This window comes from Biomphalaria glabrata, chromosome 8 (genome assembly GCF_947242115.1).
Source record: "Biomphalaria glabrata chromosome 8, xgBioGlab47.1, whole genome shotgun sequence".
NCBI lineage: Eukaryota > Metazoa > Mollusca > Gastropoda > Planorbidae > Biomphalaria > Biomphalaria glabrata.
Window position 1 is genome coordinate 11,081,481 of NC_074718.1, and position 25,649 is coordinate 11,107,129.

Consider the following 25,649-nt stretch of genomic DNA (forward strand, 5'->3'; position numbering starts at 1 on the left):
ATTCAAGTGTTTGAGCAAGTATATTTTTCTCTTAACAAGTTAAATATAATAGATAAATGACAAGCATTTCATCATAAGCACATAGTTCACCAACAGTGTAAGAATGTACAATGAACACAACTGTAGACACCCTGTCAACAGATATATCTGGATTTCACTGAGAGAGAAACTATACCGCATTGTGTCCACCCATTAAGGCTTTAAGTACATGAGTTGGAACATGTTTAGCAAAAAAAAAAAAAAAAAGAAAAAAAGGGCATTTTAAGCCAAGGACCTTCTAACTTTGTACACATGAAAGCACAAAAAAATTGTGTTTTGTTTCGATAAACTATGACTAGTTAAAAGTTCTTTCCATCACAAGGGCAAGCAAAAAATAGAGTCCACCAGTTTTATGTGGCCAAAGGCACATGATGGTAAAATATGGCCAGGACAATGACCACTTCCCATTAATAAACTCATTTTGACACAAAATCTGAATCCTGATAAAAAACTATACCAGTAAAACAACATCCCTATTCAATGACTAGACCATACAAAAAACTTTCTAATGAATACTTAAAATTCAAGCACTATTATATTTTTCATTAGTGATAAAACTACATTTTGTATGTTAAATAGTTAATTATAGTGATAGTCCAAATTAAAATGGATTTAAAAAAAACAACAGTGCACAGATCAAAGCATAATTCTAAAAGTATGCAAGATTTTCTTATAACAAATCTACTACACTTATCTTTTCAATTTCCAAGCCTGATATTGTTCTGTCAGAATAAAAAAAAATAAAAATTCATAATGTATAAAATGTCATGGATTTCAGAAAAGAAAAAGATATTTTGTAAAAAAAAAAAAAAAAAAAAAAAAAAAAAAAAAAAAAAGCCAAAATAAAACAAAAAAAACAAAAATTTTGCAATATAACAAAATAATGAACATCAAGTTGGCAGAACAGAAGTAGAATTAAGTTAAACAGACACACAACAATAACATGAAGAAAAAAAAAGGGGGTGTTGTGACTAGAAGCTATTGCCATTAGCAACAAGGTGTGTATAAATATATATATATATATAGATTATATATATATAAATAAAAACTGACTGATAAATAAAATATCAAAATATCTAACTGAGCAATAAAGAGCTGAACATTTCACAAAAAAAGTGAAGCCAATAACAACATTTTGGACCTTTTATCCGTTTTCTGCTTATTGGACAGAAAGCCCAAGTTGGGCAGTTTGTACTACTAAACTGTTTGAAGGCTAAGCCTATGTATCCATTCCAAATACATTTTAAATTTATTTACAGCTAATAAAAATTTTAATTAGAAGTTACAATATTAAAAAAAAACAAAAAAAACTGACTAAATTACTGTTAAGTTTTATACATCCAAATGGCAGATGAAGTCATATACACAAGCACTGTGGACAAGATTAAACAGTGCAGTGGTGTATTGTGGTCTACCAAATGCTCCCTTCCTTCATAAACATCATATTCAGCTACAGTATAGTACTTATCTGAAACTTAATGAGCTCTGGGGATTGTATTCATATCTCTGATTCAAAGAAAAAAACTGCATCTCAAAATTGAAATAACAAGTAATATCCCAATAATATTGAATCCTGAGAATTTCAGACCAACAGCCAAATATTAATCTACAAAATCAACCCTAATCTAAATTCACTTTTAATAAACAGTTATGAATAGATTTTTGTTTTATACATTTCTTAGCAGTCACATTACAATAAGATAGTTAAAACTAATAAAAAATAAAAACATTTAAAGCAAAAAAAAAATCAAACCAAAACAAAAAACAAACAACTTTGAGTGGCTAATACTTTTGAAATGAGACTGTCCGAGCAACACAAACTACTTGAAATCTCTAGGATGCTTATTGTAAATTGAGCGAATGAGATCCTGTGGTCAATGCCTGTTAGTACCAAAACATTGAAGAGGCTGTACAAATGAATTACTTTTCTTATGTTTTCTTTTGGCAAGGATATTGAGTTAAACATGACAATATATTGGTCAATGAGCACCATATTATTTCACTAAATGTGTGAGTAAGGTAAATATCCAACAAGGTTAAAGTGCACAGGTTACAAGAAGTTACAACAAACACAAACTCTAGCCTTCTCTTCAATCCATCCCTAATTAGCACCTCTACTGAAAGTCAGCATCGTCATCTGCTGGGTTTCCATCAAGTTCATCATCATCCTCATAAGGTTTCAAAACAGTTGCCAGGTTTCCTGCAACTTGGTTGAAGTACTTGGCTGATGAGCCAGTGGAGTTGGCAGGTCGTATAACAGCTGAGCCATATCTTTTACGGCAGATGGAGGGATTAAAAGGGAAAATTCCTGCTTTTCGAAATGTGGTGTGCAAATTTTCGGCAGACATGTTGCGATGATAGAGGCGGCATAAGAACTCACAGATAGAATTAGAGGATATGGCGGTTGACTCTGATGAATAAAGGGGTTTTTGCAGTTCGTAGCATAGCTCTCTCTGAAATGTATTGCAACAACCAACAGCCATAGGATGGAGCTGTGGATTAAGTGACGTCTGAGCCGTCACAAACACAACTTTAAAGGCTGAGCCCAAATCTATAACACTCTGGTTGAGGCACCGACCAAGATTGGAGTCCAGAAGGAGAATGAGAGTATCCCCAGAGCGTCCTGGGGCCTGTGACAAAAAATGCTCTCTCAAGAATGAGACTAAAACTTCGGAAGTGGCTCGCCCAGTGGAGCTGGCAACCCCACTTGCCCCAGGAGTGGCACCAGACAGCACAGACTTATCCAAAGTCTTGCCCAAATATATAAGAAATGGTGGCAGAGCTTGCCCAGCAGCACTCCCACAGAAAAGAAGGCTGGAAGGAAGTTTTCCTTGCAAGCACAGCTTCTTGTTGGTGCTACTACCATTAGCACCATTCAAGCTAAGGTCTTCGGGCATAGAGACTTCTCCATTTTTAAGCATTGGCAATGTAAGCTCAACAAGGCTAAATATGCAGTGTGGACTCTCTTTAATATTGTATGTGGTTAGAATTGTGTCTAGCTGATTAAAGTGCTGCTTCTCAGGTCGCTCATTCTTAGTTTTCCTGGACTTTCTTATGTAGCATTCTGGATGTCGAGTCAAGAAACTGCGAAACCATTTTACTGTCAAAGGTCTTCCCTGTGGTCGTTTCCCAAGATGAACAGCATACTCAGAAGCCATCTTGACAACATCCAGTCTTGTGTATTTCATACCTTGCTCTTTCCACTGTTTAAGTTGACTTGCTATGTTGCTTTCCTCTGACTCAGAAAATATTGGTCGCCGCCCCTGTATAATGACATCATTCTCTGCTACTGCTGGTGTTGGAGGGTCATCAAGTAGTTGCTCAGGTGAGGTGCTGGACCCGTTACACTCATCGTGAGTGTATAGCTCTAGCATGGGGCCCATATCCATCACAGTGTCCCCATTTTGTGGAGACTCTGTTAGGTGCCTCGTAAACTGACTCCTGTGATCTCTATCATCACGATCATCAGCTGCATTCATGTGGCCAACATCTCCATCCACGCAATCATATCCTTCCCAATCCTCAATGGATGGCTGCTGCACTAGCGTTGCTACTGTACCACCAGCTTGTCTAGCTTCATCTTTCTTCTTAACATGTTGTGGCTTTGTCTGAAAGAAAAAAAAAGTGTAAATTATATAATATGGATTTTTTTCTTCTATTTTGCATTGGAACTATAATACAAGCTTAGATAGTTAAATACAATATATTGTTTTTCTTTTTACTATGCAATGAGCCAGTGTGTTTTAAAAGTAGATAGTCATTTTTGGCTATATTGGTGTTCAGGCAAATGCCTATTGGGCAGGCACAGAATGGGCAAGTGGGGCTGCAGAAAAAATAGACTACTTTGAATGACAGTTCATAAACAATTTTATATATATATTATATTTTCTGTGATGACTATAGATAAAGATGTAATATACAATCATAAATGAAGTGTCAGCCACAGCTATGTTTATGTATATGCTAAAAAGAACTTATTATCAAATAATTAACAAATGTTTTACTCTTTTAGTGATTTCAAATAATTTTAACATATATATATATCATGTAATAAAGTTTTCTATTCCGGATAATTAAGACTGCGATTGTACAGAAGAATTTTTTTTTTCAGATTTCATATAGCCTGCAAGTTAAGTAAGTAATGCAAGCTTGAATTCAGGTTTTGATGCTTTATCAAACTTTAAATATTATGATGTCAAGTACAAATGGATACCTATCATATGGCACACAAGATGTGGGCTGATAGTAAGTAATGCCATGGCCAATCTTGGAACTCAGTCCACCCCTGTACATGTGTCACTTTAGTCATGCAAGTTAATTAGAGACTTAAACTCTGCTTTCATTGGTTTTCCTGGCTGATTCAGGCAACCTGTTCCATACTTAAATGGCACATGCAAAGAAGGAGAACTTTTAAGACTTTCTTCCAGCATATGGAATAAGAAACATGTCCCTTTTAGTGTTATTTGAATTTAAAATCCATACAATGCTACAATTGAACTTCAGGAGTATTTAATTTTTGTATCTTATTTTTGTGTTTGTTCTAGCTTTTTAAAGAATTAATTAAATAAACTTTACTTTTTTTTTTTATATTAAGTTGTTTGTAAATTATGATTCAAATTTGTATGGATTATAACTAACTTGAATTTTAAACTTGGTTGTACTGTGTTTCAGTGAAGGTAGAAGAGAAAACCAAAGCAAGAAGCTTAACCACTAGCAGTGCTGGGTTGTTGTTCTTTTTAGCAAAATAATGAGAACAAAAACTGAACCACAAAAAAAAAAAAATGTCAACAAGCAACACACATTTATACAACAGCCATTGCGCCTCTACCACTGTGCTTTGAAAAGTTCTAAAAACTAAAAAATTATGGTGTAGATGTTAATTAATAGCAACATAATTATTACATGGGGGTAGGAAGAAATTAAAAGAAAGCTTAATTCAATAATGTTTTGTATGTGAATAATATGTACTCTTTCAATATTTATGTATTACACTGTATAAACTAGCAATCTGTGTTTCAAACAAGCAAAATTAAAAAAAAAAAAAAAAAAGCTTATAGAAGGGAAAGCAACTAACAACTATGTCTCTCATTAATGTAGAAATTATCTTAAAGTTATTTCCCTTATTAGATATCACACAAAATAATTAATTAGCAAAAATTAACTGACTAATTTTTAACATAATTAATGTTTTGTTAGGTACAATAAATAAATGTTTAAAGTTTCAACTTGATTCGAGAATGGGTGTGGGAGAAATAATCTCTATGGGGATGAAACCCTACAAATTTATCCATTGTGAATACTGAAGGATAAATTTCCTTGGTTGGTATCAAACAAAATAATTAATTACCAGTAATTAATTGACCAATATTTTAGACAAAGCTACCCTACATATTTATCCATCTGTAAATACCCAGTACTCAAGGATTAAATTCCCTTGTTGGTATCACATAAAATAATTAATCATCAATTGTTAATTGTTTAATTTTTTTTATTGATTCATGTCTTGCCAATGAATATTTGTGCAAAATTTTAACTTTATCAGAGAAGGGCGTGTGGGAGAAAAAATGTGCACACACTTTTTACCAGACAGACAGAGTTTAGCTTTGTAAAAATCAATTTTTTTTTTCAAAGAAAACGTTTTCATTCACATCAGAGGTCTGTTTAGATAATTATATATATATATATATATATATATATATATATATATATATATATATATATATATATATATATATATATATATACACATCTATCTATTACTTTCTCTGAGTATAGACTATAATTTTATCATTTTATAGAATCTAGTAAGCTTTCACTGAATTTCAGAAAAAGTGATCAAGGAAACTTGATCTTTGGATTTACAAAGATTTATTCAAATAATTGTCAAAGATATTTGTCAGCAACAACTCTAAGAGTTTTTTTTTATATAAATATAGATTATTACAGATATTATAGAATTCTAGATCTTATATAGAATCTATAATAAAGTAAATATGCTCTATATCTATACTCTATAGTCATATACTACTATAGTTATAGAAATCTAAATATATATAAATAGATTATATCTATATTTCTAGAATTTAGTAATACTTTAAATAGCATTAATTTTTATATAAATATTATATAAATCTAGACTTATTCTATATAATACTATTAATACTAACTAAACTCCAATAGTATTCTAGGCCAGGCTTAGATAATATATATTATTTTTTATATATTCTATCTTATTCTAATTTATTATAATTATATTATCATTCAATTTAATCTAGATATCTAAAGTAGACTCTTTAGTGACTTATAAGTTCTAGATCTAGGTCTAGAATAGATTATATTTAATTTATTATTTAGAATCTAAATTTGATCTATATATTATTATACTTTATTAACTTTATATAATTATAGATCTAGAATCTAGATAGATCTATTTGATCTAAATATAGAATCTAGATCTAGCAAGCACTAGCTAGATATTATCTAGTAATAAAAATTCTAGATCTACAAGTTACAAGTTTTGAAGTTAGTTATACTCAATAACTAGTATCAATAACTGAATTTAACTTTAAGTTACTTTAAGTTAAGTCTTGTTTAAGTTTAATGCTTGTTTGAAAAAGACAGATTTGATAGATTTTCTAATAACAATTAACACATTATATGATTATGATAATCATAATGTCATATGACTAATTCACTAATATTATATAGATCTATTTATTACAATAAACTATAATAAGACTTAGTCTTAGATATCTATAAATATAAGACATCAAATATTTATATTATATTATATAATATATTAATATTAGTAATATTACTGAAGTATGATCAAGATGAAATTTATACAAATTTAGATTAGATTTGATTAGATGTTTCATTGTTTGTTTTGACAGTTTTATCAGATCGAGGAAAAAAAAGCCACGTTTTACAGAACAAAAACTGTATTTTAACACATTAGCTGTTCTATAAATATACAAAAGTCTAATCTAGAACACGAAGTGCGAACGGGAGAGTGAATAGCTTCGCCATTGCATTTCGGGCTCTTTCTTTTCTTTGCGTGAGTACCTATATTCTACTCACCTGCTTAAAACGCATATTTATCACTCGATGCTCCTGTTGAATTAACGAAATAGTAAAGATAGCATATTTATACACTCCCTTGTCATGTAAATAAGGCCGATTATCGAAAATATACAATATCTTTTACACAATTTTGTAAAAATTTACAAAAAATTAACAAGGGCGTTTGCCATTTTACGGAGTAATAAGTAGTGCGAACGTAGCCAGCAGTTGCTTTGCGAAGTCTCAGCAGTTAAAAAAAATTACTAATGAGAAGCATGAAATCAGTTTCAAAATGTATCGAATTTCAATATCACACCTTTACATCTATTTTGCAATATGGAAATTCTATTAAAACAAAGGTTAATGTTTTTAGCAAGGGTGCTGTGTCAAGAATTAAACAATATTTTGGTTTATATGCAAATCGTAAAAATTCCTGGACAAGTTTTAGCAGCTTATCGTATTTGTGACTGTTACCTCCCCTCCCTATCCTACCTGCTCCTCGACGGAGCTCTTCATTCAAATAAACATCATTGGGTAGATTTTATACTGCTTGAACGAGGGCATGTAAATAATGATCGGCTAGCCAACTTCATCTTGATCTTGATTATTGATAGATCTATAACTAGATCTATAGATCAAGTTATGTTACCACTAAAGCTTAGATCTAGTATCTGTCCAATTGTTTGATAGTCTATGACGTTTGATTGTTCAGTGTTGTTGATTTTGTATTAATTTAATTTAAAAATAAAATATAGTTTAGATCTTGACACTGAAAAATGTCTCAGTTGTCTGTTGACAACAGTGATCTTATGGCATTGTTGCATGGCGTATTTAAACACAAGGATTTCAAGTCATTGACTCAGAAAGATGCAGTGAAATGTGTAATAAAAGGTGGTAAATCTCATCTAGCCAATCTACTAAATCTAGCGTAAATTAGATTAAACTTACTCAGTGAGTGACTGGTTATTCATCATCATGATTTGTAAATAAAAATATTCTAGACTAATCTAGACCAGAAACTGACTACTGACCTGATCAGAGTCCCACTGAGATTGAGATAATATAATCATGAATCATGTCATAATCTACTACTTTAGATGATAGATCTGCACTGGGAATGTAATTTAAATTTGAATCTAGATCTATATAATAATAATATAAACTCAATATATAGTTATAGAGTCTAACTCTAAGTATATCATATAATAGAAACTAGAAAGATTGATATTATAATATAATAATATATTATTATTAAATATATTTAAACAATAATTTACTTTAATAATACATCAGAAACTCACATATACATTCCATAACACTAGTATGCTCAATTTTCATACAAATCTAGTAAAAGTCTACTAAATTATAATTAGTAGAGTATACAAATGCACTTTACAACTTGTCTGGAATTTAATGAACACATGACTGAAAATGTAATTAATGTTCCAGTACAATAACATTTTTTATAAGTATCTAGATCTTCAAATAAAAAAAATAAAAAAAGATCCAGTTGTATCTGCTATTAAATATTTTTTAACATAATATTAGCAGAGGTCATCCATTAAGCAGTCACAATGTTGATACATAAAGACACTTGTATTTGAAGCCAACAGCATCATTTTCATTTGAACAGTAATGGGTGTGGTGGCAAGTGGTAAAGTTCAAATCACAGTGAAGACTGAGATTTTAAATTTCTGGATTTTTTAGGGTGTCTTATGTGTACCTCACATTAGTTTTGGAAAAATAAATGTGGTTGATTGTTGTGCTGGCCACATGATGCCCACATTAACCCTGGGCCATAGAAACAGATGACCTTTGCATCATCTACTATTTAGATCACATTGTCTGAAAGGGTACTTAATTTTTTTTTTTAACAGTAGTACAAGCTGTATAATATCAATTTTAAATGATTGCTGTATCTATATCATATTGTCCAACTTAATCAACATTCATTAAGAAAATAAAAAGCTATTGATTTTGTCTATAAAATACAAATTTTTAGCTAGACACCAAGCAGCTTCTGTCCATTTAATAATAATCATTGATCTTATTGGGATAGTTTATTTTGAGAATGGGTGATTTTGGAGGGAGTCTATTTGCTTATAATCACACTGGGTGACTAACCTCAGCAACACCTCTAGTCATCAGTGCTAAATTATTTAATTATTTATAAATAAAATGACAATCTTGTTAAATATGAAATAAAACTGTACCAATGTTAAATAATTATAAAGATTTCAAAATATGAAACTTTTTTTTTTTATTACTAGAGTTTATTTAGTATTTTGTTTCTATTATATGAATGACGTGTTGTCAAAAAAAAAAAAAGTCTCATATTTAAAAAAAAATGAAATACATAAAAATGTAAAAAAAAATATTTCTTTTTGAATTATATTTATTAAAAAAAAATTTTTTTTTTTTTGTGTGGATAGGAAAAACTGATGTATACGTCTCGATGCCCACTGGTGCAGGGAAATCACTATGCTATCAGCTCCCAGCTGTGTTAGCAGATGGGATAACCATTGTGGTCTCTCCCTTGATTGCACTTATGCAAGATCAGCTGGAGCATCTGGAGAAATTGGGTATCAGGGCTGAGACCATCAACTCTAAATTGTCAAGTGCAGAGAGGAAGCGTGTGACTTCTGAACTGATGTCCAAGCAACCAAAAATAAAACTTCTGTACATAACCCCAGAGCAGGCCGCCACTGAGGGTTTTCAGACCCTTGTCGACTCTTTGTTCTCCCGTAAAAAACTGTCCTACTTTGTTGTTGATGAAGCTCACTGTGTTTCCCAGTGGGGTCATGACTTCAGACCTGACTATCTGAAGCTTGGCGAATTCCGAAAAAGAATTCCAGGGGTGCCCTGTATTGCCTTGACTGCCACCGCCACTGCTCAAGTAGTCAGTGATATTATTCATCAGTTGAGGCTTAGGGAACCAGTGTCCAAATTTAAAACAGGCAGCTTTAGAAAAAATCTGTATTATGAAATCTGTATGAAAGACTTTCTTCCGGATCCTTATCTTGATTTATTCAAATTTTCTTTAAAATGTTTGGGAGGACCACTTGAAGAAGGAGAAAGTTGGGTAAGGAACTCATTGTACAATTTAAAAAAAAAAATTAATTATAAAATATATAAAATTTATATTAAAATATATTTGTTCATAAACTTTTTTTTTTTGCATACTAATCTTTTTTTAAAACACACAAAAAAGGACATTGTACTGAGATATTTACTTTTGAAGAAATTTAGTTTTGGATATGTTAATTTTTTTCTGTTAAATCAGAGTAAATTAAAAAAAAAAAAATTAATATTATTGAGAATTCTTTAATTCAAAATGCTTAAATTTACATTATTGTATAATTAGAATGGCTTTATCTTCAGAATGACAAAGGCTGTGGGATAGTTTATTGTAGAACTCGAGATGGTTGTGAAGAAATCGCCTCTCAGTTAAGCAGGAAAGGAATTCCCACAAAAGCCTACCATGCAGGCTTGAATGGCAAAGTGAGGGAAGAGGTTCAAACTGACTGGATGGAGGGGAGAGTACCTGTGATAGCTGCGACCATCAGTTTCGGCATGGGTGTAGACAAGCACAATGTTAGGTAGGTGCTCTAATGAAAGTTTAATTTCAATAAGCTTTATCACTGAATAAATAGAAATTTAATTAAATTACATGTAAGGCTTATTTTGAAATAAATTAGTCTTACAAATGAACAATTTCACATTTAGTCTTATGTAATAAAATGTGAAGCAAGATTGGAATTACAGGTTTTAAAACATTGAAAATGTAAGCATATTTTTATTTATATTCAAATTTTAATGGAACACAGTGTTTGTGTGAAATAGTGCTTTGTAATCAAGATCAGAATCCTGAGTTTAAATCCAGGTACGAGTTTCAGAATGTTTTCCGAGTGATTTTATTTCAAGAAAGAATTGCCCTGTCCTGTTTGATCCTGGGAGAGTCATAAGAGCTTTGTTGACCAGTTCTTTTCATTCCATCTTTTTGGTGATGACTTTAGGCTTGTAATTGTCATTAAAACATTGGCAATATTACAATGAACTATACCTGGCTCCAGTTTTCTTTTCAGTCTATTTTATATTATACTTGTACTTAAGTGCCAAGAACTAAAGTCAAACCTAATTTCATAGAATTTACTGGGTCTTCTCAATTTATTCAAAATATCCAATTCTACTGATAAAAGCTCCACTCAATAACATGTTATATAGAGCTCAATAAGAACTTAAGGAAAACATGGAACTAATTGAACTTAGATTTAAATGTTTAATATAAATAGGTTTGAATGAAAAATGTATGCTTATAAAAGTTTAAAATCAATGGAAGCCTAAGGATTCAGTTATTTCATCTCAGCCTGAGACCCCATTTGGGGCATAGGCCATAGACCAGCTTCTTCAAGGCTTCTCAGTTGTGGGTAAATCTCTTCAATTGTCACCACATCTTTCCCATCTGTTTGGTGTCTGCATTCAAATCTCTGTGCCATCGTATTTCTGGGCTATCCCCTCTTCGTCTTAAAGGTGAGGGTATTTGATGCAGATTTATAAAGAAAGTAGCCTATCCATTACCTGCGTCTCTGAATAATATCTTCTGCTGCTTTGCTCTTTGTCATAGCTCCTCGTTCCCCATTCTGTAGCTTTCTTTTAAAATACTTGTTCTTAGTGCTTTCCATGCATGTAGTTCCTCAAGTCTCCTTTTTAGTGTGTTGAAAACTATATAAATTTATTTTAGGAACATTTTTGTATTTATTTTTGCATTTCTCTAATTTAAGTATCATGTTTTCTTGATACATTTATCATTAGCCTAAATCATTTATCACATTTTCTTGATACATTTATCATTTGTCTAATTCATGTATCATATTTTATTGATACATTTATCATTTGCCTAATTCATGTATTATGTTTTCTTGATACATTTATCATTTGTCTAATTCATGTATCATATTTTATTGATACATTTATCATTTGCCTAATTCATGTATTATGTTTTATTGATACATTTATCATTTGCCTAATTCATGTATTATGTTTTCTTGATACATTTATCATTTGCCTAATTCATGTATTATGTTTTCTTGATACATTTATCATTTGCCTAATTCATGTATTATGTTTTCTTGATACATTTATCATTTGTCTAATTCATGTATCATATTTTATTGATACATTTATCATTTGCCTAATTCATGTATTATGTTTTCTTGATACATTTATAATTTGCCTAATTCATGTATTATGTTTTCTTGATACATTTATCATTTGCCTAATTCATGTATTATGTTTTCTTGATACATTTATCATTTGTCTAATTCATGTATCATATTTTATTGATACATTTATTATTTGCCTAATTCATGTATTATGTTTTCTTGATACATTTATAATTTGCCTAATTCATGTATTATGTTTTCTTGATACATTTATCATTTGCCTAATTCATGTATTATGTTTTCTTGATACATTTATCATTTGCCTAATTCATGTATTATGTTTTCTTGATACATTTATCACACTAAATAGATTTGTAGCTCACTGGACAATGCCAAAGTCAATGGCTGGTTATTACCAGGAGTCTGGGAGAGCCGGAAGAGATGGGAAGCAGTCCTATTGTAGATTGTATTATTCACAAAGAGAGAAGGACACTGTAGCGTTTTTGATAAACACTGAAAACAATCGTCCAAAGGTCAGTCTTAAGATTTAAGCCATACCGTGATTCTATGTTATGTTATGCTTTGAGATATTGCAATAGATCTTAACAAAATGTTTAACATTTATAAAATATATAACTTTTACTTAGTATCTTATAAACATTCTTTTTTTTTTATTTATTTTAATGCTAATTATATTGTAATTTATATTTATGTAGAAAAATTTAGAGCATGCAAAACGCCAGGCCAAGTCAGCCGAGGACAGTTTTGCCGCATTGCTGGGTTTCTGTGAAACAACAAAGTAATTGTTAGATAATACTCATAATACTTTACCATTTTTAATCAATTGAATGCTAACAAACAATTTGGTTGGTAATATTAGAAGTGGCTTTCTTTATTTTATAAAATTCTTAGCTCATTTCTCTTCTTAACTTTTATATTTTAGTTCATTTTTCTTCTTGACTTTTATATTTTAGTTCATTTTTCTTCTTGACTTTTATATTTTATTTTATTTCTCTTCTACCTGAGTTGCGCCAACAATATTCATATAATTTTTTTTTTCAATACCTGGCAAACCATGGGATGATTGAATGCTATTTTTCCCTGTTTGGCAATGGATCACAGGCAGTTAAGCAGAAAATCAAGTAGCTGATACATGACCCAATGTTTTTAATTTTCCTAAAAAAAAAATAAAATAAATCAAGGCACACTTAATTTGGGTCTTCTCAGAGTTGTCCCACAATCTCATCTTCAAAACCCCAATGCATACTTTATAAGATTTAACTTAAAACTAATGCTAATCATTCAAGCCCTAAACTACTTGACCATACTGTTCCAGATGTTATCTAATATATATAATTGAATGTAAGGTGTATGTATGTCCTGTGTAGAAATCAAAACCATTTGAACTATCTTGATAAAACTTGGTATAAATGCTCCTTAGATCATGGTGGAGACCATTGTGTATGTCTAATGTCCTTCCCACAACCGGAGGGGTCTAAAATAAAACAAAGTGCCTAAATTCATCTCTATTAAAGAACAAAACATTTTAACAAATCAGGTCAACCCTTTTTCACAGTTTTTTTAATACTAAATATGAATATGTCAGCTAAACAGATAGACCCATTTTCATACTCTACTTTTATTTGCGTGGCAAAATTAACACATATGAAGGGAACATTTGCCATGTTTGACAGATCTAGATCTAAATCCAATGAACTAGACCAGTAATAGTACTAATACCCTTAGGCCTTAGGACCATCGATCATATCCTGCTAGTTCATACATTATATAAGAGATATATATGATGTTGATTCTAACAATTTATTATTAATGATTATATTTCTGTGATATCTCAAGACTCAGCAACCATTCTTTTACTACTTAAAGACACATGCCTCAATAAAACAATAAATATTCTCATTTAGTGCCACTTCTGTTAACTACCCATCATACTTACAATCCAAGTCTCTCAGTGTTTTATTTATTTATTTTTTTATGCTGCTTAAGTTAATTGTTTTATGTTTTTTGTTCCCCTTAGGTGTCGGCATTGGTCAATAGCTAGTTATTTTGGTGATGATAAACCTGACTGTGATAAAGGTTGTGATTGCTGCACTGACCCTAAGAAGGTGGAAATGGACTTGCTGAACATGCAGCGTGGGCTTTTCAACACTAAAATGAGATCAGGGGTTGGTGGTGCCATGATGGTGATTGATGAAGATGACCCTGACATGTATGAAGGAGGAAGAAGAGGGGCCAAAAGGTAACACTTATTAACTTTGAAAAAATTATCAATAATTTTTTTTTTTCGTATGAATTAGTACCAAAAAGTACACCTTTGAAGAGACCTTTCAGTTTTATATTTTAGTAAGTGACACCACCTTATGGCCTGCGTAAATCATATTGTTGTATTATATATGGGACAAATCTGTGTTGAGTGGCAGTGATCATGAGAGCTGCTCAGAACTTCCTGGCTACCTTCAAGATATTTGAATGTTTGATTGACTGGGTGTTGGCTCTCTGTAGAACTGTTAATTCATTCTCTTAAGTTGCACTATCAAGGCTTGTGGAAATTCTTGCAGACACAGTTAAGCTGAAGCCAAGGCCTGTGTCTGTGTATTGCCTGGAGTAAACAAGCTGGTTTAAGCCTATCCTAGTCCTTAGATTCCTGGAGCTCCAGGGTCAGAACCAATTATTAAACCAGGCTGAAAATAAAATAATAACCAAATGATTATCTGATCTCAGACTTTTGGCCTGTGGGAGCAAGACAATCATGAGATTAAATGTTTGTGCATTTCAAGAAAGTATAGTCTGGTGAATAGATTTGCACAAACATACTTATGTACATTAAGGCAAAGGGAGAAATAAACAAAAATGATCTGAATGTTTCAAGAGACATTGGGTGGTCTTGAAGCACAAAATAGTCTTATATATTCATTTTAGTCATCCATGAAACTGAACAAGAGGCTTAGTAAAAAGAGTGCAGGTGAATTGAAGACAAAGAAAGAGACAAGAAAGGCTAAGACTAAAGTGTGAAACACATCTTTAATGATCATCGTATGAACAGTTTGTAGTAGGCCTGTTTTGGTCATGATGCTACTGTGCTTGGCAGTAATTCACACATTCTGAGCTGACAAATACCATTAGAATCTTGTTAGCTGAGACATATTCAACAGTAAGCTGTAAGACGCCTTTCATGAAAACAATATAAAAAAAATTATACATCAAATATGATAAGATGTCTCTTTAATTGATAAAATAATAATAGTCTGATGTTAAAGAGTCAAATCTTAGACCACTGAGATTGCCAATTTTTACAACACGTTTGAAGCCCTCTTGCGTGCAAAATGATTTGTTTGTCTATAATTTTCAGGGAGAGAGAGTCCTATGAAGGAAGTGATGAGGAAGGAGAGTATCACCGGGAGCAAAATGAAGCAGCAAAGGAAAAGAAAGCTCGATCAAGTCTGATTTCAAAAGAGTTTGAAAAGAGAAAAGGCTCAGTATGTAAAATCAAATCAGTTCTGGTTTAGTAGAGGTTGGAGGTGTGGTGGCTGAGTGGTAAGGGCTTAACTTTCAAACCGAGGGGTCCCAGGTTCGAATCCAGGTGAAGACAGGGATTTTTAATTTCTGGATCTTTTTAGGAGGTGGGTTGTTGTGCTGGCCACATGACATCCTTGCTACCGTGGACCACAGAAACAGATGACCTTTACATCATCTGCCCTATAGAGTGCCAGGTCTGAAAGGGGAACTTTACTATCTCCAAGTAGAGGTTATGAGATATATATATTAAGTATCATAATCACCATTCCTAAAAATATTTTTTTGTAATAAAAAACAAAACTTGGTGCATGAGAAATTTGCTTTTATAAATTTCATTGTCTTTAATATTTACGCACAGTACCTAAAAAAGTAAAAAAAAATTGATTGTGTTGAATGTTAGTCATTATTTGATTTTTTTTTTCATCTAAAAATGGTTTCAATTACATGTTATCTTTGTGAGCATCACGTCACTTTACTTTTCCATGTTTACTTCACATTACTTTTTAATATTTATGTCAATAATTACTATTGGAAAGCTCAGAAACAATAAAAGTCTGATGTAAAATCCTGGTTTTCAATAATCATCAGCCTCTATTTCCCTAGCTACCATGTCTTTTTGATAATAATCATTAGATATAATTTTAAGCATGTCTTTTTAATGTGTTTTATTTTTCTGCAAGAAATCTGATGCTGTTGAAAAAGTGGAAGAGTTTGAGCCACCATCAGCATCATGTCCACTCCGAGATGCCAGTAGTCAAAGAGTGTCAAAACTCACTGTCAAGGTAGGTGTTATCCTCTTAAAATATACTTAAAAGTTATCCTCATGTCACATGACATCTGATTTATTGCAGTATTTTTTTTTGTACCTTACACCTGGCACTTATTTTCTGTGGAAATAATTCTTTTTGTGATGTACATGTACGATAAATAGCTTAGGTACTTTGAAAAAGTTTCTAGTGTTTGGTATGGTACATGTAGCAAGCATCATGATCAACATTATATTTATTATTTGATTTCCACAGACTAGAGAGCACTGCTTTGAAATGATTGAGAAAGCCTTGTATGAAAATTTCATCACAGTCTTTGCTCAGGATGAAACTCGCATTCGACGTCGGGATTATGAGCCCCGCACTCAAGCATTGGACATGGAATACCAGGTGTTCATGAGCAACAAATTGGCGCCAGTGTACAAGTCATCCATATTGAAGCTGGTTTCAGAGATTGGTAAGCTGACCCAGAAGAAGCAGCCACATAGCTGTTTTCATTTTCAAGACGAGCTGTCAGAGAAAGTCAATAGTTCAGAGTTGGTCAACATTGGGGACCAATCAGAGAGTGGTTCATTGCTTTCTTGCAGCATATCCAACAACAGTCCATTCCTCAAAGATAACCAGGTTGCGAAGAAAAATAGTAGTATGTTTCAAACAGCCAGCCAACTTGCTGCTTCTCAGCGAGATACTTCTTTAAAGCAAACTATACAACAAGGTTCCATTTTGATGCAGGGCTTTCAGACAGCAGCTTCTATGCTCCTAAAGAATGTTAAAACTCACCCAGACACATCACCTAGTACCAGCTCCAATGCTGGGAAAGCCAATAGCTCAATAGAAAAAATGGACACTTTAGCAATTAAAAATAATATTTTTTCTATTCTATTTGGTGATAAATTGGCCTCTCTCAACTCAGACTGTGATACAGCCCTCTCCCATAGTCAAGATGGCTCACAAGCGTCTAATGATAATGTCATAGACCTGACAGAGCCGAGTGATTCTACAGATTGTGAAAATATATCTGTTCATCAATCTGATTCCCAAAATGAAATTGTCACCCAGAAATCTATATCCACCAAATTGGTTCCCAAAATAACATATTTTTTTGAGAAAAAGAACCCAGTTTCACCTGAGGAGTCTAGCATTGAAAATGAAGCACTTGTCATTGACATGGAAGACAGCACAAAAAGGACCAAACCAGATCATTCTTTAAATGTTGGTACTGGAGCTGGTGCCACTGCTGATCACAAGAGTAGCCACTCTGGGCACCACAAGAACAAAGGTATACCCAGCAGTACCGCTACCAACAAACCTTCAACTACTAAACATTCCAAGAAGATGGAAACTCAGAGTAATTCCAAGAAAAGGAAAATCTCTGACGAGGTCAGTAATGTAAACTACATTGTTTGCATATTTGTATTATATTTGTTCTCTATATTGTTGTATACAATTTAGGTTAATACAGTTTTTTTCCATTATTTAGTTAAGCTAATAATTCTTCGACTCTTGCAGAATTGGTGAAATGAAAAGATATATTTATTGATGTTGCATTAATGTTTGTTACAAATAAAATGCTCATATTCTTCCATACTTGATACAAATATTTCTAAGCCCAAGGTTGTTTTGTTTTCTGTATGTTTTTTACAAAGCTTAAATCAACTCACTCTGTCTGTCTGGCCAAACGTTTGTACACATTATTTCTCTGACACCCAATCTCTGATCAAGCTTAAATTTTGCACAATTATTTCTTTTATCTGATAACAAAAGAATCAGCTTAAAAATGAACCAATTAGTTAACTTTTGGTAATAAATTATTTTTTAAAAATCTCAAACAAGGGAAAGAAATTGTACTTGTCTGAAGTGGTGGTAAAAGCTGAATTAGTCCCATTATAGATTGTCGTCTGAGGTTTAGTAAACATAAACATGAAATATAAAAAGTTGATAACTTTACAATCTTCCATGTTCATAATAGACTCTTCGCTAGTAGAATGGTTACGGCATTGGCTTGAATCCTGATCATTAGCCCACAAGTTTGAATTCAGGTCGTTCTCCTGTCTTTTTTATAAATACATTTCAAAAGTGATCACCCAGATACCCTGTTCTTTCTCCCTATACCCCTTTCTAACTGGTCCAGAGAAGTGATAGGATCATAGCGTACAAGTATTGATAAAGCTAAAAGCATGAAATCGTGCTAAACAAAAACAATTTGTAAAAATATATTTCTAATCACACAGATTTGTTATTGTTAGTTTAGTTCTATTACAAATTTAATTACATGACTGATCCAAACTAACTGATACACTTAATATAAGCTTTGTTTTTTAAAAAAGTATTTTTTTCTATTTTTCTTGTTTTATGAATCATAAAAGAATACTAACTATAGATCTGAACCAAAGTGGTATTTATAAACCCATAGTAAAAAATGATGTTCATATTACGGTAAATATTTCTTCATTTATTTGTTGAAAGAGTAATGTTTCCTGCAATGTTTTATCATCTTTATAGCAATTGAAATAGAGATAACCTGTTTCAAAGTCTACTTTTAATGAGGGTGTTATGTGTACAGTATAACCACTAGTCATCTTTACTTTTCAATAATACAGATGTCACCCATTAGAATCAAAAAGCTTGAGCAAGGCTAAGAAAATCTTGCTTTTTGCAAATAGTCAACTAGTCAGTCAAGCTTTTTTTTTTCTTCCTAGCTACCATGTTATGTGATACCAGAGAGGTGTCCTACATAATGTTCAACTTTTTAAATACCCCTATGTACCACAATTAGTGTTTGTTTGTGTTGATAGTATACTTTTACTTTTTCTTATCATCAGCAATTAGCCATGCAGCAAACATTGGATGCATACATTAACCCACCTCAAAAGTCTGCACAAGCTGTTTCTGATAAATTGGAAAAACCAGTCAAAATGGACAAACCTGATAGAAAGGACAAACCGGATAAAAATGGAAAACCTGCCACAGAAGTAAGTCGAAACTTTTTTTTAGCATGACTTCCCATTGTTAGCACCTTTAGGGATACAACTTTTTATATTTTTGTCTTCATTATAACACTTCCTACTCTTTTGTCTTAATATCTACTTAGGAGTCATTCATAGATGGCCTTGTACGCTACCTATATGGTACAACCCAAAACCATTAATTGTGGAACTTTCAGACAGGACTTTGGATGAAGAGCTCTTGGTCCAAGCCTGACTGTTGAATAAAATCTTTGCTAACAGCCACTAGGATGATGGCGATTCAGCGCCGATTCCTTTCTGGACTATTCGACTAGGTGTAATCATATGAAATACTTATTCCTCTTTAATAGTCGGATCCTAGACAAGTCTTATTATTATTAGTCATTGTTTCTGGCGCTAGTGAGTTATTGCCATAGCTCAGGCATACAAAGGTGACATTCTTGACTTTAGGGTTCATTTTAGTTACTTTAGAGGCAGATAGACTTCAGGCCAAATGAATATGTTTCTAGCAAAATTAAAATAAGACTTTCAGGTTTAATTATTCAAACTGCAATTTATTGCTTGACCACACTAATCATGTCAGTGAAGTTTTTTTACTTGAAAAAGTTTATTGTTTTATCTAGGTACTTTCACTCAGACTTCCATTTTACTGCATGGTACCTAATAGTAATTGTGATCCCAGCAATCACAGTTGTCTCCTGGTCTAATTATCATTTTTAAACTTTGAACTAATTAATACATTTTCATTGACACAGGCCCCAAGTGCTTTGAGTGAATCAGAGGAGAAGAGAATGAGAGAAAATAAAGAGATGAAACATGTGGCTGACAATGTGGTCAAATATCTTACACCACATTATAAGGCTGGACAGTTTGATTCCAAGGTTGCTATTCTTATCATTGGGTGCATCTAGTCTTTGACTTTAAATTTAAGTTAAAATGTTAGGTAGATTTTTAAGCAATATTAGATTCATAAATGAACTAACTGTTTTGGTGGACTTAAAAGTAGTGATAGTATTTATCCTCTTTCTGCATAAACTCTCATTCACTCTAAATTGTTTCTATAACAATATTTTAGAAAGGTGTTGCATCCACTTCAGTGTTTGGTTTTCATTAACTTTTTCTTTACTCTCTTTCCTAATTGACGATGCCAACGTTAAATTGACTCCATTAAGCTAAATGGACTTTTGGATTTATAATTTGTGTTGTGTAAAAAGAGCATGTGTTCTCCGATAATTGGATACCAAACCTTAACCCATTTTTTGATAACAAACAATAAAGTTATTAAAGTAAAATCAGAACAGGATAGCGAAATACAAATGAACAAAATAAATAATACAACTGGAACGAGGAAAATAATTACGGAGAGAAAGAGTTAAGTCTCTGCATTTTCTCAAAGCTTTCAAAGAGAAGTACTTAGTACTTATAGGAATAAAAGATTTGATGCTTTGTCAAAAATAGTTCATTACTTTCCTGTTTGATTTGTCATGACAGCTTGTGTGTGTCTGCAGATGACCACTTTTTAAATATTTTTTTTTGCTGTTTGTGTTTCAGGATCTTTTTAAGATGGTGGCCAAGGCAATAACTAAACAAGTCTACACAACAACAAAAGGTCTACCAACATCAGGTAATAGTACAGTTGAAGATCTATCTACAGCAGTTCAAAATTACATTTAAAATCTAAACACAATCTAATAGTTCACCATCATTTAGTGTTGGGGAGGTGGGGAATAACATATGAAACTTATGATGTTGAAAGTAAAAAACTATAAAGTCAGAAAATGTTTGTAATTAAATTTTATCTTTTATTCTCTTCCTTATTAATTTTTTGTTTTAGTTCAATTTCCAGTTTTGATCTTTTTGTGTTGTTGGTCATGATGAAAGCTAGCTTACTTCCAAACTTTTTATTCAATTTTATCTTATCGTCTTTGTGACAGTTTTTATTTTTTAGAAATATTTTGTAATAGATAAAAAAAAACTTGTAAAATGGCCAAAAAAATTTTTTTTTATGGATTTGTTGTAAAATAAGAGGTGCTATTTAATTTTTTTTTTAACAGGTAAAGAAGAAGCAAAACGATTGGTTCGAGAATTTATGGAGGATCACAAACATATCAGCGGCCAGTCAGATTTAAATGGATGGCAATGAAGACCATTAAATCATATTTATATTTATAAATTGACACATTTGATTGCTCCAAGAGAAAATAATGTGTATAATTAAAGAAATAAGAAAAAACTGAGATCCATGTTATGTGGATCCTAATATAAATTATATTTACACATGATTACTTCCTAACTCTAAAAACTATGAAACCTAAGTTCATGCATTACTGATCTATGCATCTATTGGAAGGTGTCCATGATAATAAATTTAGTCTTTGCCCCACCTAATGCTAGCAATTAGTTCTTATATTTAGAGATAGAAATATATACATTTAATATTGGATGCATTTTTACTATAAGTAGTGTATAATAATAATATTTAGGCTTGTCTTTGAGTCCGAAGATTAAGGAGGAATGCAGTATTTCACATGGCTATGAAGTCTTAGTGTTGATCTACATCTTTTGCCACATCCAGTACATACAAAACTGGTATCTGCCTGTGGTCCATTTGTCTTTTCAACTTCGACACATGTTCTCGGCAGCAGATTTTCTTTTGGTCATAAATGTATATACTTTAGCCTTTGTAAGAGATCTCCAGCTGTCTCTTTACCGCCTGCTGCCAGGTGCAGGCTGGTGATTGAGCTAGTCTTCAAAGATTTTTTGGTCCGCACCTGTGTTATGCATACCACCTCTCGGTTGCATCTACAATTTTAAAAAATCCATTAAGTAATTGTCTCATTGTTTAGAATGTTTATAAAGTGGTGGTCAGTGTTATGCATAATTATATACATGTCAGACAAACCATGCTGAAGATGTTCAGTGAAATGAACAGATGGCCGGAGTATTACATGTAACTTGTAGAGTTATCTACTTGCTCACAAAATGTTGGTGTATTTGAAATGTTTTCATTATTATGAAGAAGTCTTCATTTGATATAAAAAAATAAATGATATTTAAAGATTCATGTCTGATGATGTTTAAATGGTTGCAGGAACACAGAAAGCAAGATGAATGAACATTTCATGTGAATTAATTACCTTATTTTATTTAATTTAGAGTTTTGAATATTCATTATTTTCATTTTTCTTTATTTTTCTTTGCTGTTCTCTTATGAAATTTGTTCAATGCAAGAAATGTATATGTTGATATTGAAAATAGTTATTGTGCTTATGGAAAAAGAACTCTCAACAAAAGTTGGTTGTTATTGCATAAATATATATTCATATAAATATAGTTAGTTGTCCTAAGAGTGGTACCAAATAACAGAAGTGACCTTGATGAACCTGCGATTTTTCCAAGGCAGACAAATTTGCAACTTATGCCTGGAATTGCATTGATGTCTTTTCCATATTTCTTGTGTTTTAATATTAAATATTTAAAAAAACATCACCATTGTTTGCTATTCTAAGACCAGCAACACGAACCATTTTTAAATGGGATTTGACTTACAAAGCTAATCAGAATTTATTTTTTTACCTCCCCTGGTCACAATATGCTTCTTACAACTTATTTGATAAAGTTTTTTTTATTTTCAATTAAGTCAGGTACAGATTTATAGGCCTAGACTCTGATCCTCCTGCACTGTTTGGCACATAGGGTGGCAAGCTCTGTCCACAGAGATTGGTTACAGGCAACTTCCACAGCCTGCATCTAGTGGCTACGAAGTTTAAGGTCTTCTAGATCATAGACATAGGCTTCAGATTCTTCTACACTAATCTTTTTGTACAGATAAAAATAGTTCATACACTCTGGAAATAGTTTTACTTGAAGCTCAGTTTGTTAAGAATTTAAAAAAAAATGTATTGGTGTCATTATTTAATTTCTCCTAGTCAAAGTGAGACTGTGATTATCATTATCTTTTTCAACAATCAACAGAATAGATGGGAAAATTACATTTTTAGTCTTTGATAAAGTTATCTACAAAGCATTATATTACGTTATATGATTTATATAGGAAGTGGAAATTTCTTAAATTGAAATTGTTTTGTTTTTTTTACCTGAAAGATTTTAAATAATAAAATATTTAGTAAGCTTGATCTATATTCTATAGGAATGACATTATTCAGAGAAAGTTACATTAGAATCATGTCACAAGATTTTTAAAGATTTTTCTTTAAGATATTATTAATTTGAAAAATGTACTTATTTTTTAAGGTTGTTTTATGAGATTAAAAAGAAATGTGCAAATAGTACTAATACTTTCATAGAATTTTAATAAAGAAAGTTGTGAGCTTAATTATCTCACAGAAATCAACACTTGGACAGCTTTGTTGTCATCCAAATAAAAAATATTCATAGATAAAAAACTATAAAAAAAAACAACACAATTTTGCAAATTTAATTATTTTTTAAAAATGTATTTTTGTTGTGTTTTAATATATAAATTGCTGGTTAGCAGGCTTTATAGGCTGAGGTTTATTGCTATAGTTACTCTTTCTCTAACAAGTTGACATGTTTAAAGATCACTGGCTGTTGTCTAGAATTGAGATATTTGTTCTTTTTTTCTTGTTTTAAGAATATCTTTTTTTTGTGTGTACTATGGGTGATTTAGTTTATCTAATGACCACATATGATGAAACATCAGAAAAATAGAATGCTTCTTGACAAGAATAGATGATTATGTACATGATCACAGTTTATTTGTTTAGAAAATAGTGGATGTGTCCAATCATTAAAATGACTGTTGGTAGATCTTGGTAGATAAACCAATCTTAGCTTGCAATTGCCTTGAAGTGCTAATTTTTTTTTTTAAACCCTTGCTGTCACTTTTTTTTCTTTGCCTTAAAGCCAAAAATTCCCTGCGCAGCTCAGTGTGAAGCTTTTTTCTTCCATACCTCCAAGTTAAAATTATGGTACAAGTTATTTCACATTTCTTAACTCTTTCTCTCTGTAATTATTTACCACATTCTGATGGAATCAATGTTTGTATCGTCGGTTAGGAGAGAAAGAGTTAATCATTATTATTTTATTTTGTAAGTATTTTGTAGTTATCCAATGGACATTCCCAAACGAGATGAAACTGTTGTGCCTTGACCCATTGAATTTTATGATTGTTTAAAAAAAAAGTATTATGCATTGATATTTTGTTTATGCTTATGAATTTGTTGAGTGGTAGTTTTAGTGTTGTATGAAGGTGTAGAAATCTAGGACTGTCCTTCTAATTGGATAGAATACACAGCCACATAATATTTATATTCTCTGAATGTAATATGATTCTATTTTAAACTGTATTTTATACTTCTGTGTGGAACAAAGTTTGAAAAACTAATTATGTTCTTACAACATAACTAGTTATATGTGTATGTGGTAAGATTGAGTTTATGTCATTACCTGTACAGCTAGAAATAGTAATGTCATAACTATTTGTTATCCATTTGAGGATTATTAATGTATTACAATGTTATACACTACTAAATCTTGTAATATGTCATAATATATGATTGTGTGCTGAGTTCCCATTCATTGGTATTACATTGACCTAATTATTTTGCATGGGTTGGTATTTGTGAAGTTGACGTTTTGAAACAGATACAATAAAACTTGTGAACATTTTGTAGTTTGTTTCTGAGCCTTGCTTTTTTTTTCTCTCCATGTCTCATTTGTGTTTTTATTCCTATATTAAAAAAAAAAAGTAAAAATTACTTCCCATGTCCCTTCTAAAGTAAGAGCTTTATGTGTAATGCAGTTAACTTCAGAAATATTTCTGTGTTTTATGTTTCTGTCTCATCTGTGTTTTCATGTTTTAAATAAGAGTTTCCCAAACTTGTGTCCTATGTGTACCCTTTTTATAATGTTTGTAATGCTGAGTATCCCTCGCCCTCCCCCCACTTGAATTTATTAACAGAACATAATAAATGGGTATTTAAAAAATCAGCATAGTAAATGAGGTGCAACGCGCACCCCCTTCAAAGTCTTCCCGTAAAGCTGGGGGTACGCATACCCCAGTTTGAGAAACACTGTTTTAAATAAAAAGAAATAAAATGACTTCCCTTGTCTCTTCTATGACTTTACGTAAA

The 25,649-nt window shown here is 31.7% G+C and overlaps 2 protein-coding genes across 2 annotated transcripts; one reads left to right on the forward strand and one right to left on the reverse strand.

Annotated features, from left to right (window-relative positions):
• Positions 1 to 881: 881 nt before the first annotated feature.
• On the reverse strand, positions 882 to 7,292 carry LOC106053613 (uncharacterized). Its single transcript, XM_013209192.2, has 2 exons — positions 7,120 to 7,292; positions 882 to 3,647 (listed from the first exon to the last, which is right to left on the reverse strand). The coding sequence occupies exons 1-2, from the start codon at positions 7,132 to 7,134 to the stop codon at positions 2,154 to 2,156; spliced, it is 1,509 nt and encodes a 502-aa protein (XP_013064646.1). The 5' UTR covers positions 7,135 to 7,292; the 3' UTR covers positions 882 to 2,153.
• A 332-nt stretch (positions 7,293 to 7,624) lies between these two features.
• On the forward strand, positions 7,625 to 25,185 carry LOC106053605 (ATP-dependent DNA helicase Q5-like). The gene is made up of 13 exons (XM_056039024.1): positions 7,625 to 7,992; positions 9,534 to 10,183; positions 10,483 to 10,700; positions 12,634 to 12,796; positions 12,980 to 13,062; positions 14,302 to 14,523; positions 15,634 to 15,760; positions 16,481 to 16,582; positions 16,823 to 17,947; positions 19,390 to 19,539; positions 20,289 to 20,414; positions 21,085 to 21,157; positions 21,588 to 25,185. Exons 1-13 carry the CDS (start codon positions 7,878 to 7,880, stop codon positions 21,674 to 21,676), a joined length of 3,243 nt encoding a protein of 1,080 aa, XP_055894999.1. The 5' UTR covers positions 7,625 to 7,877; the 3' UTR covers positions 21,677 to 25,185.
• The last annotated feature ends 464 nt before the right edge of the window (positions 25,186 to 25,649 follow it).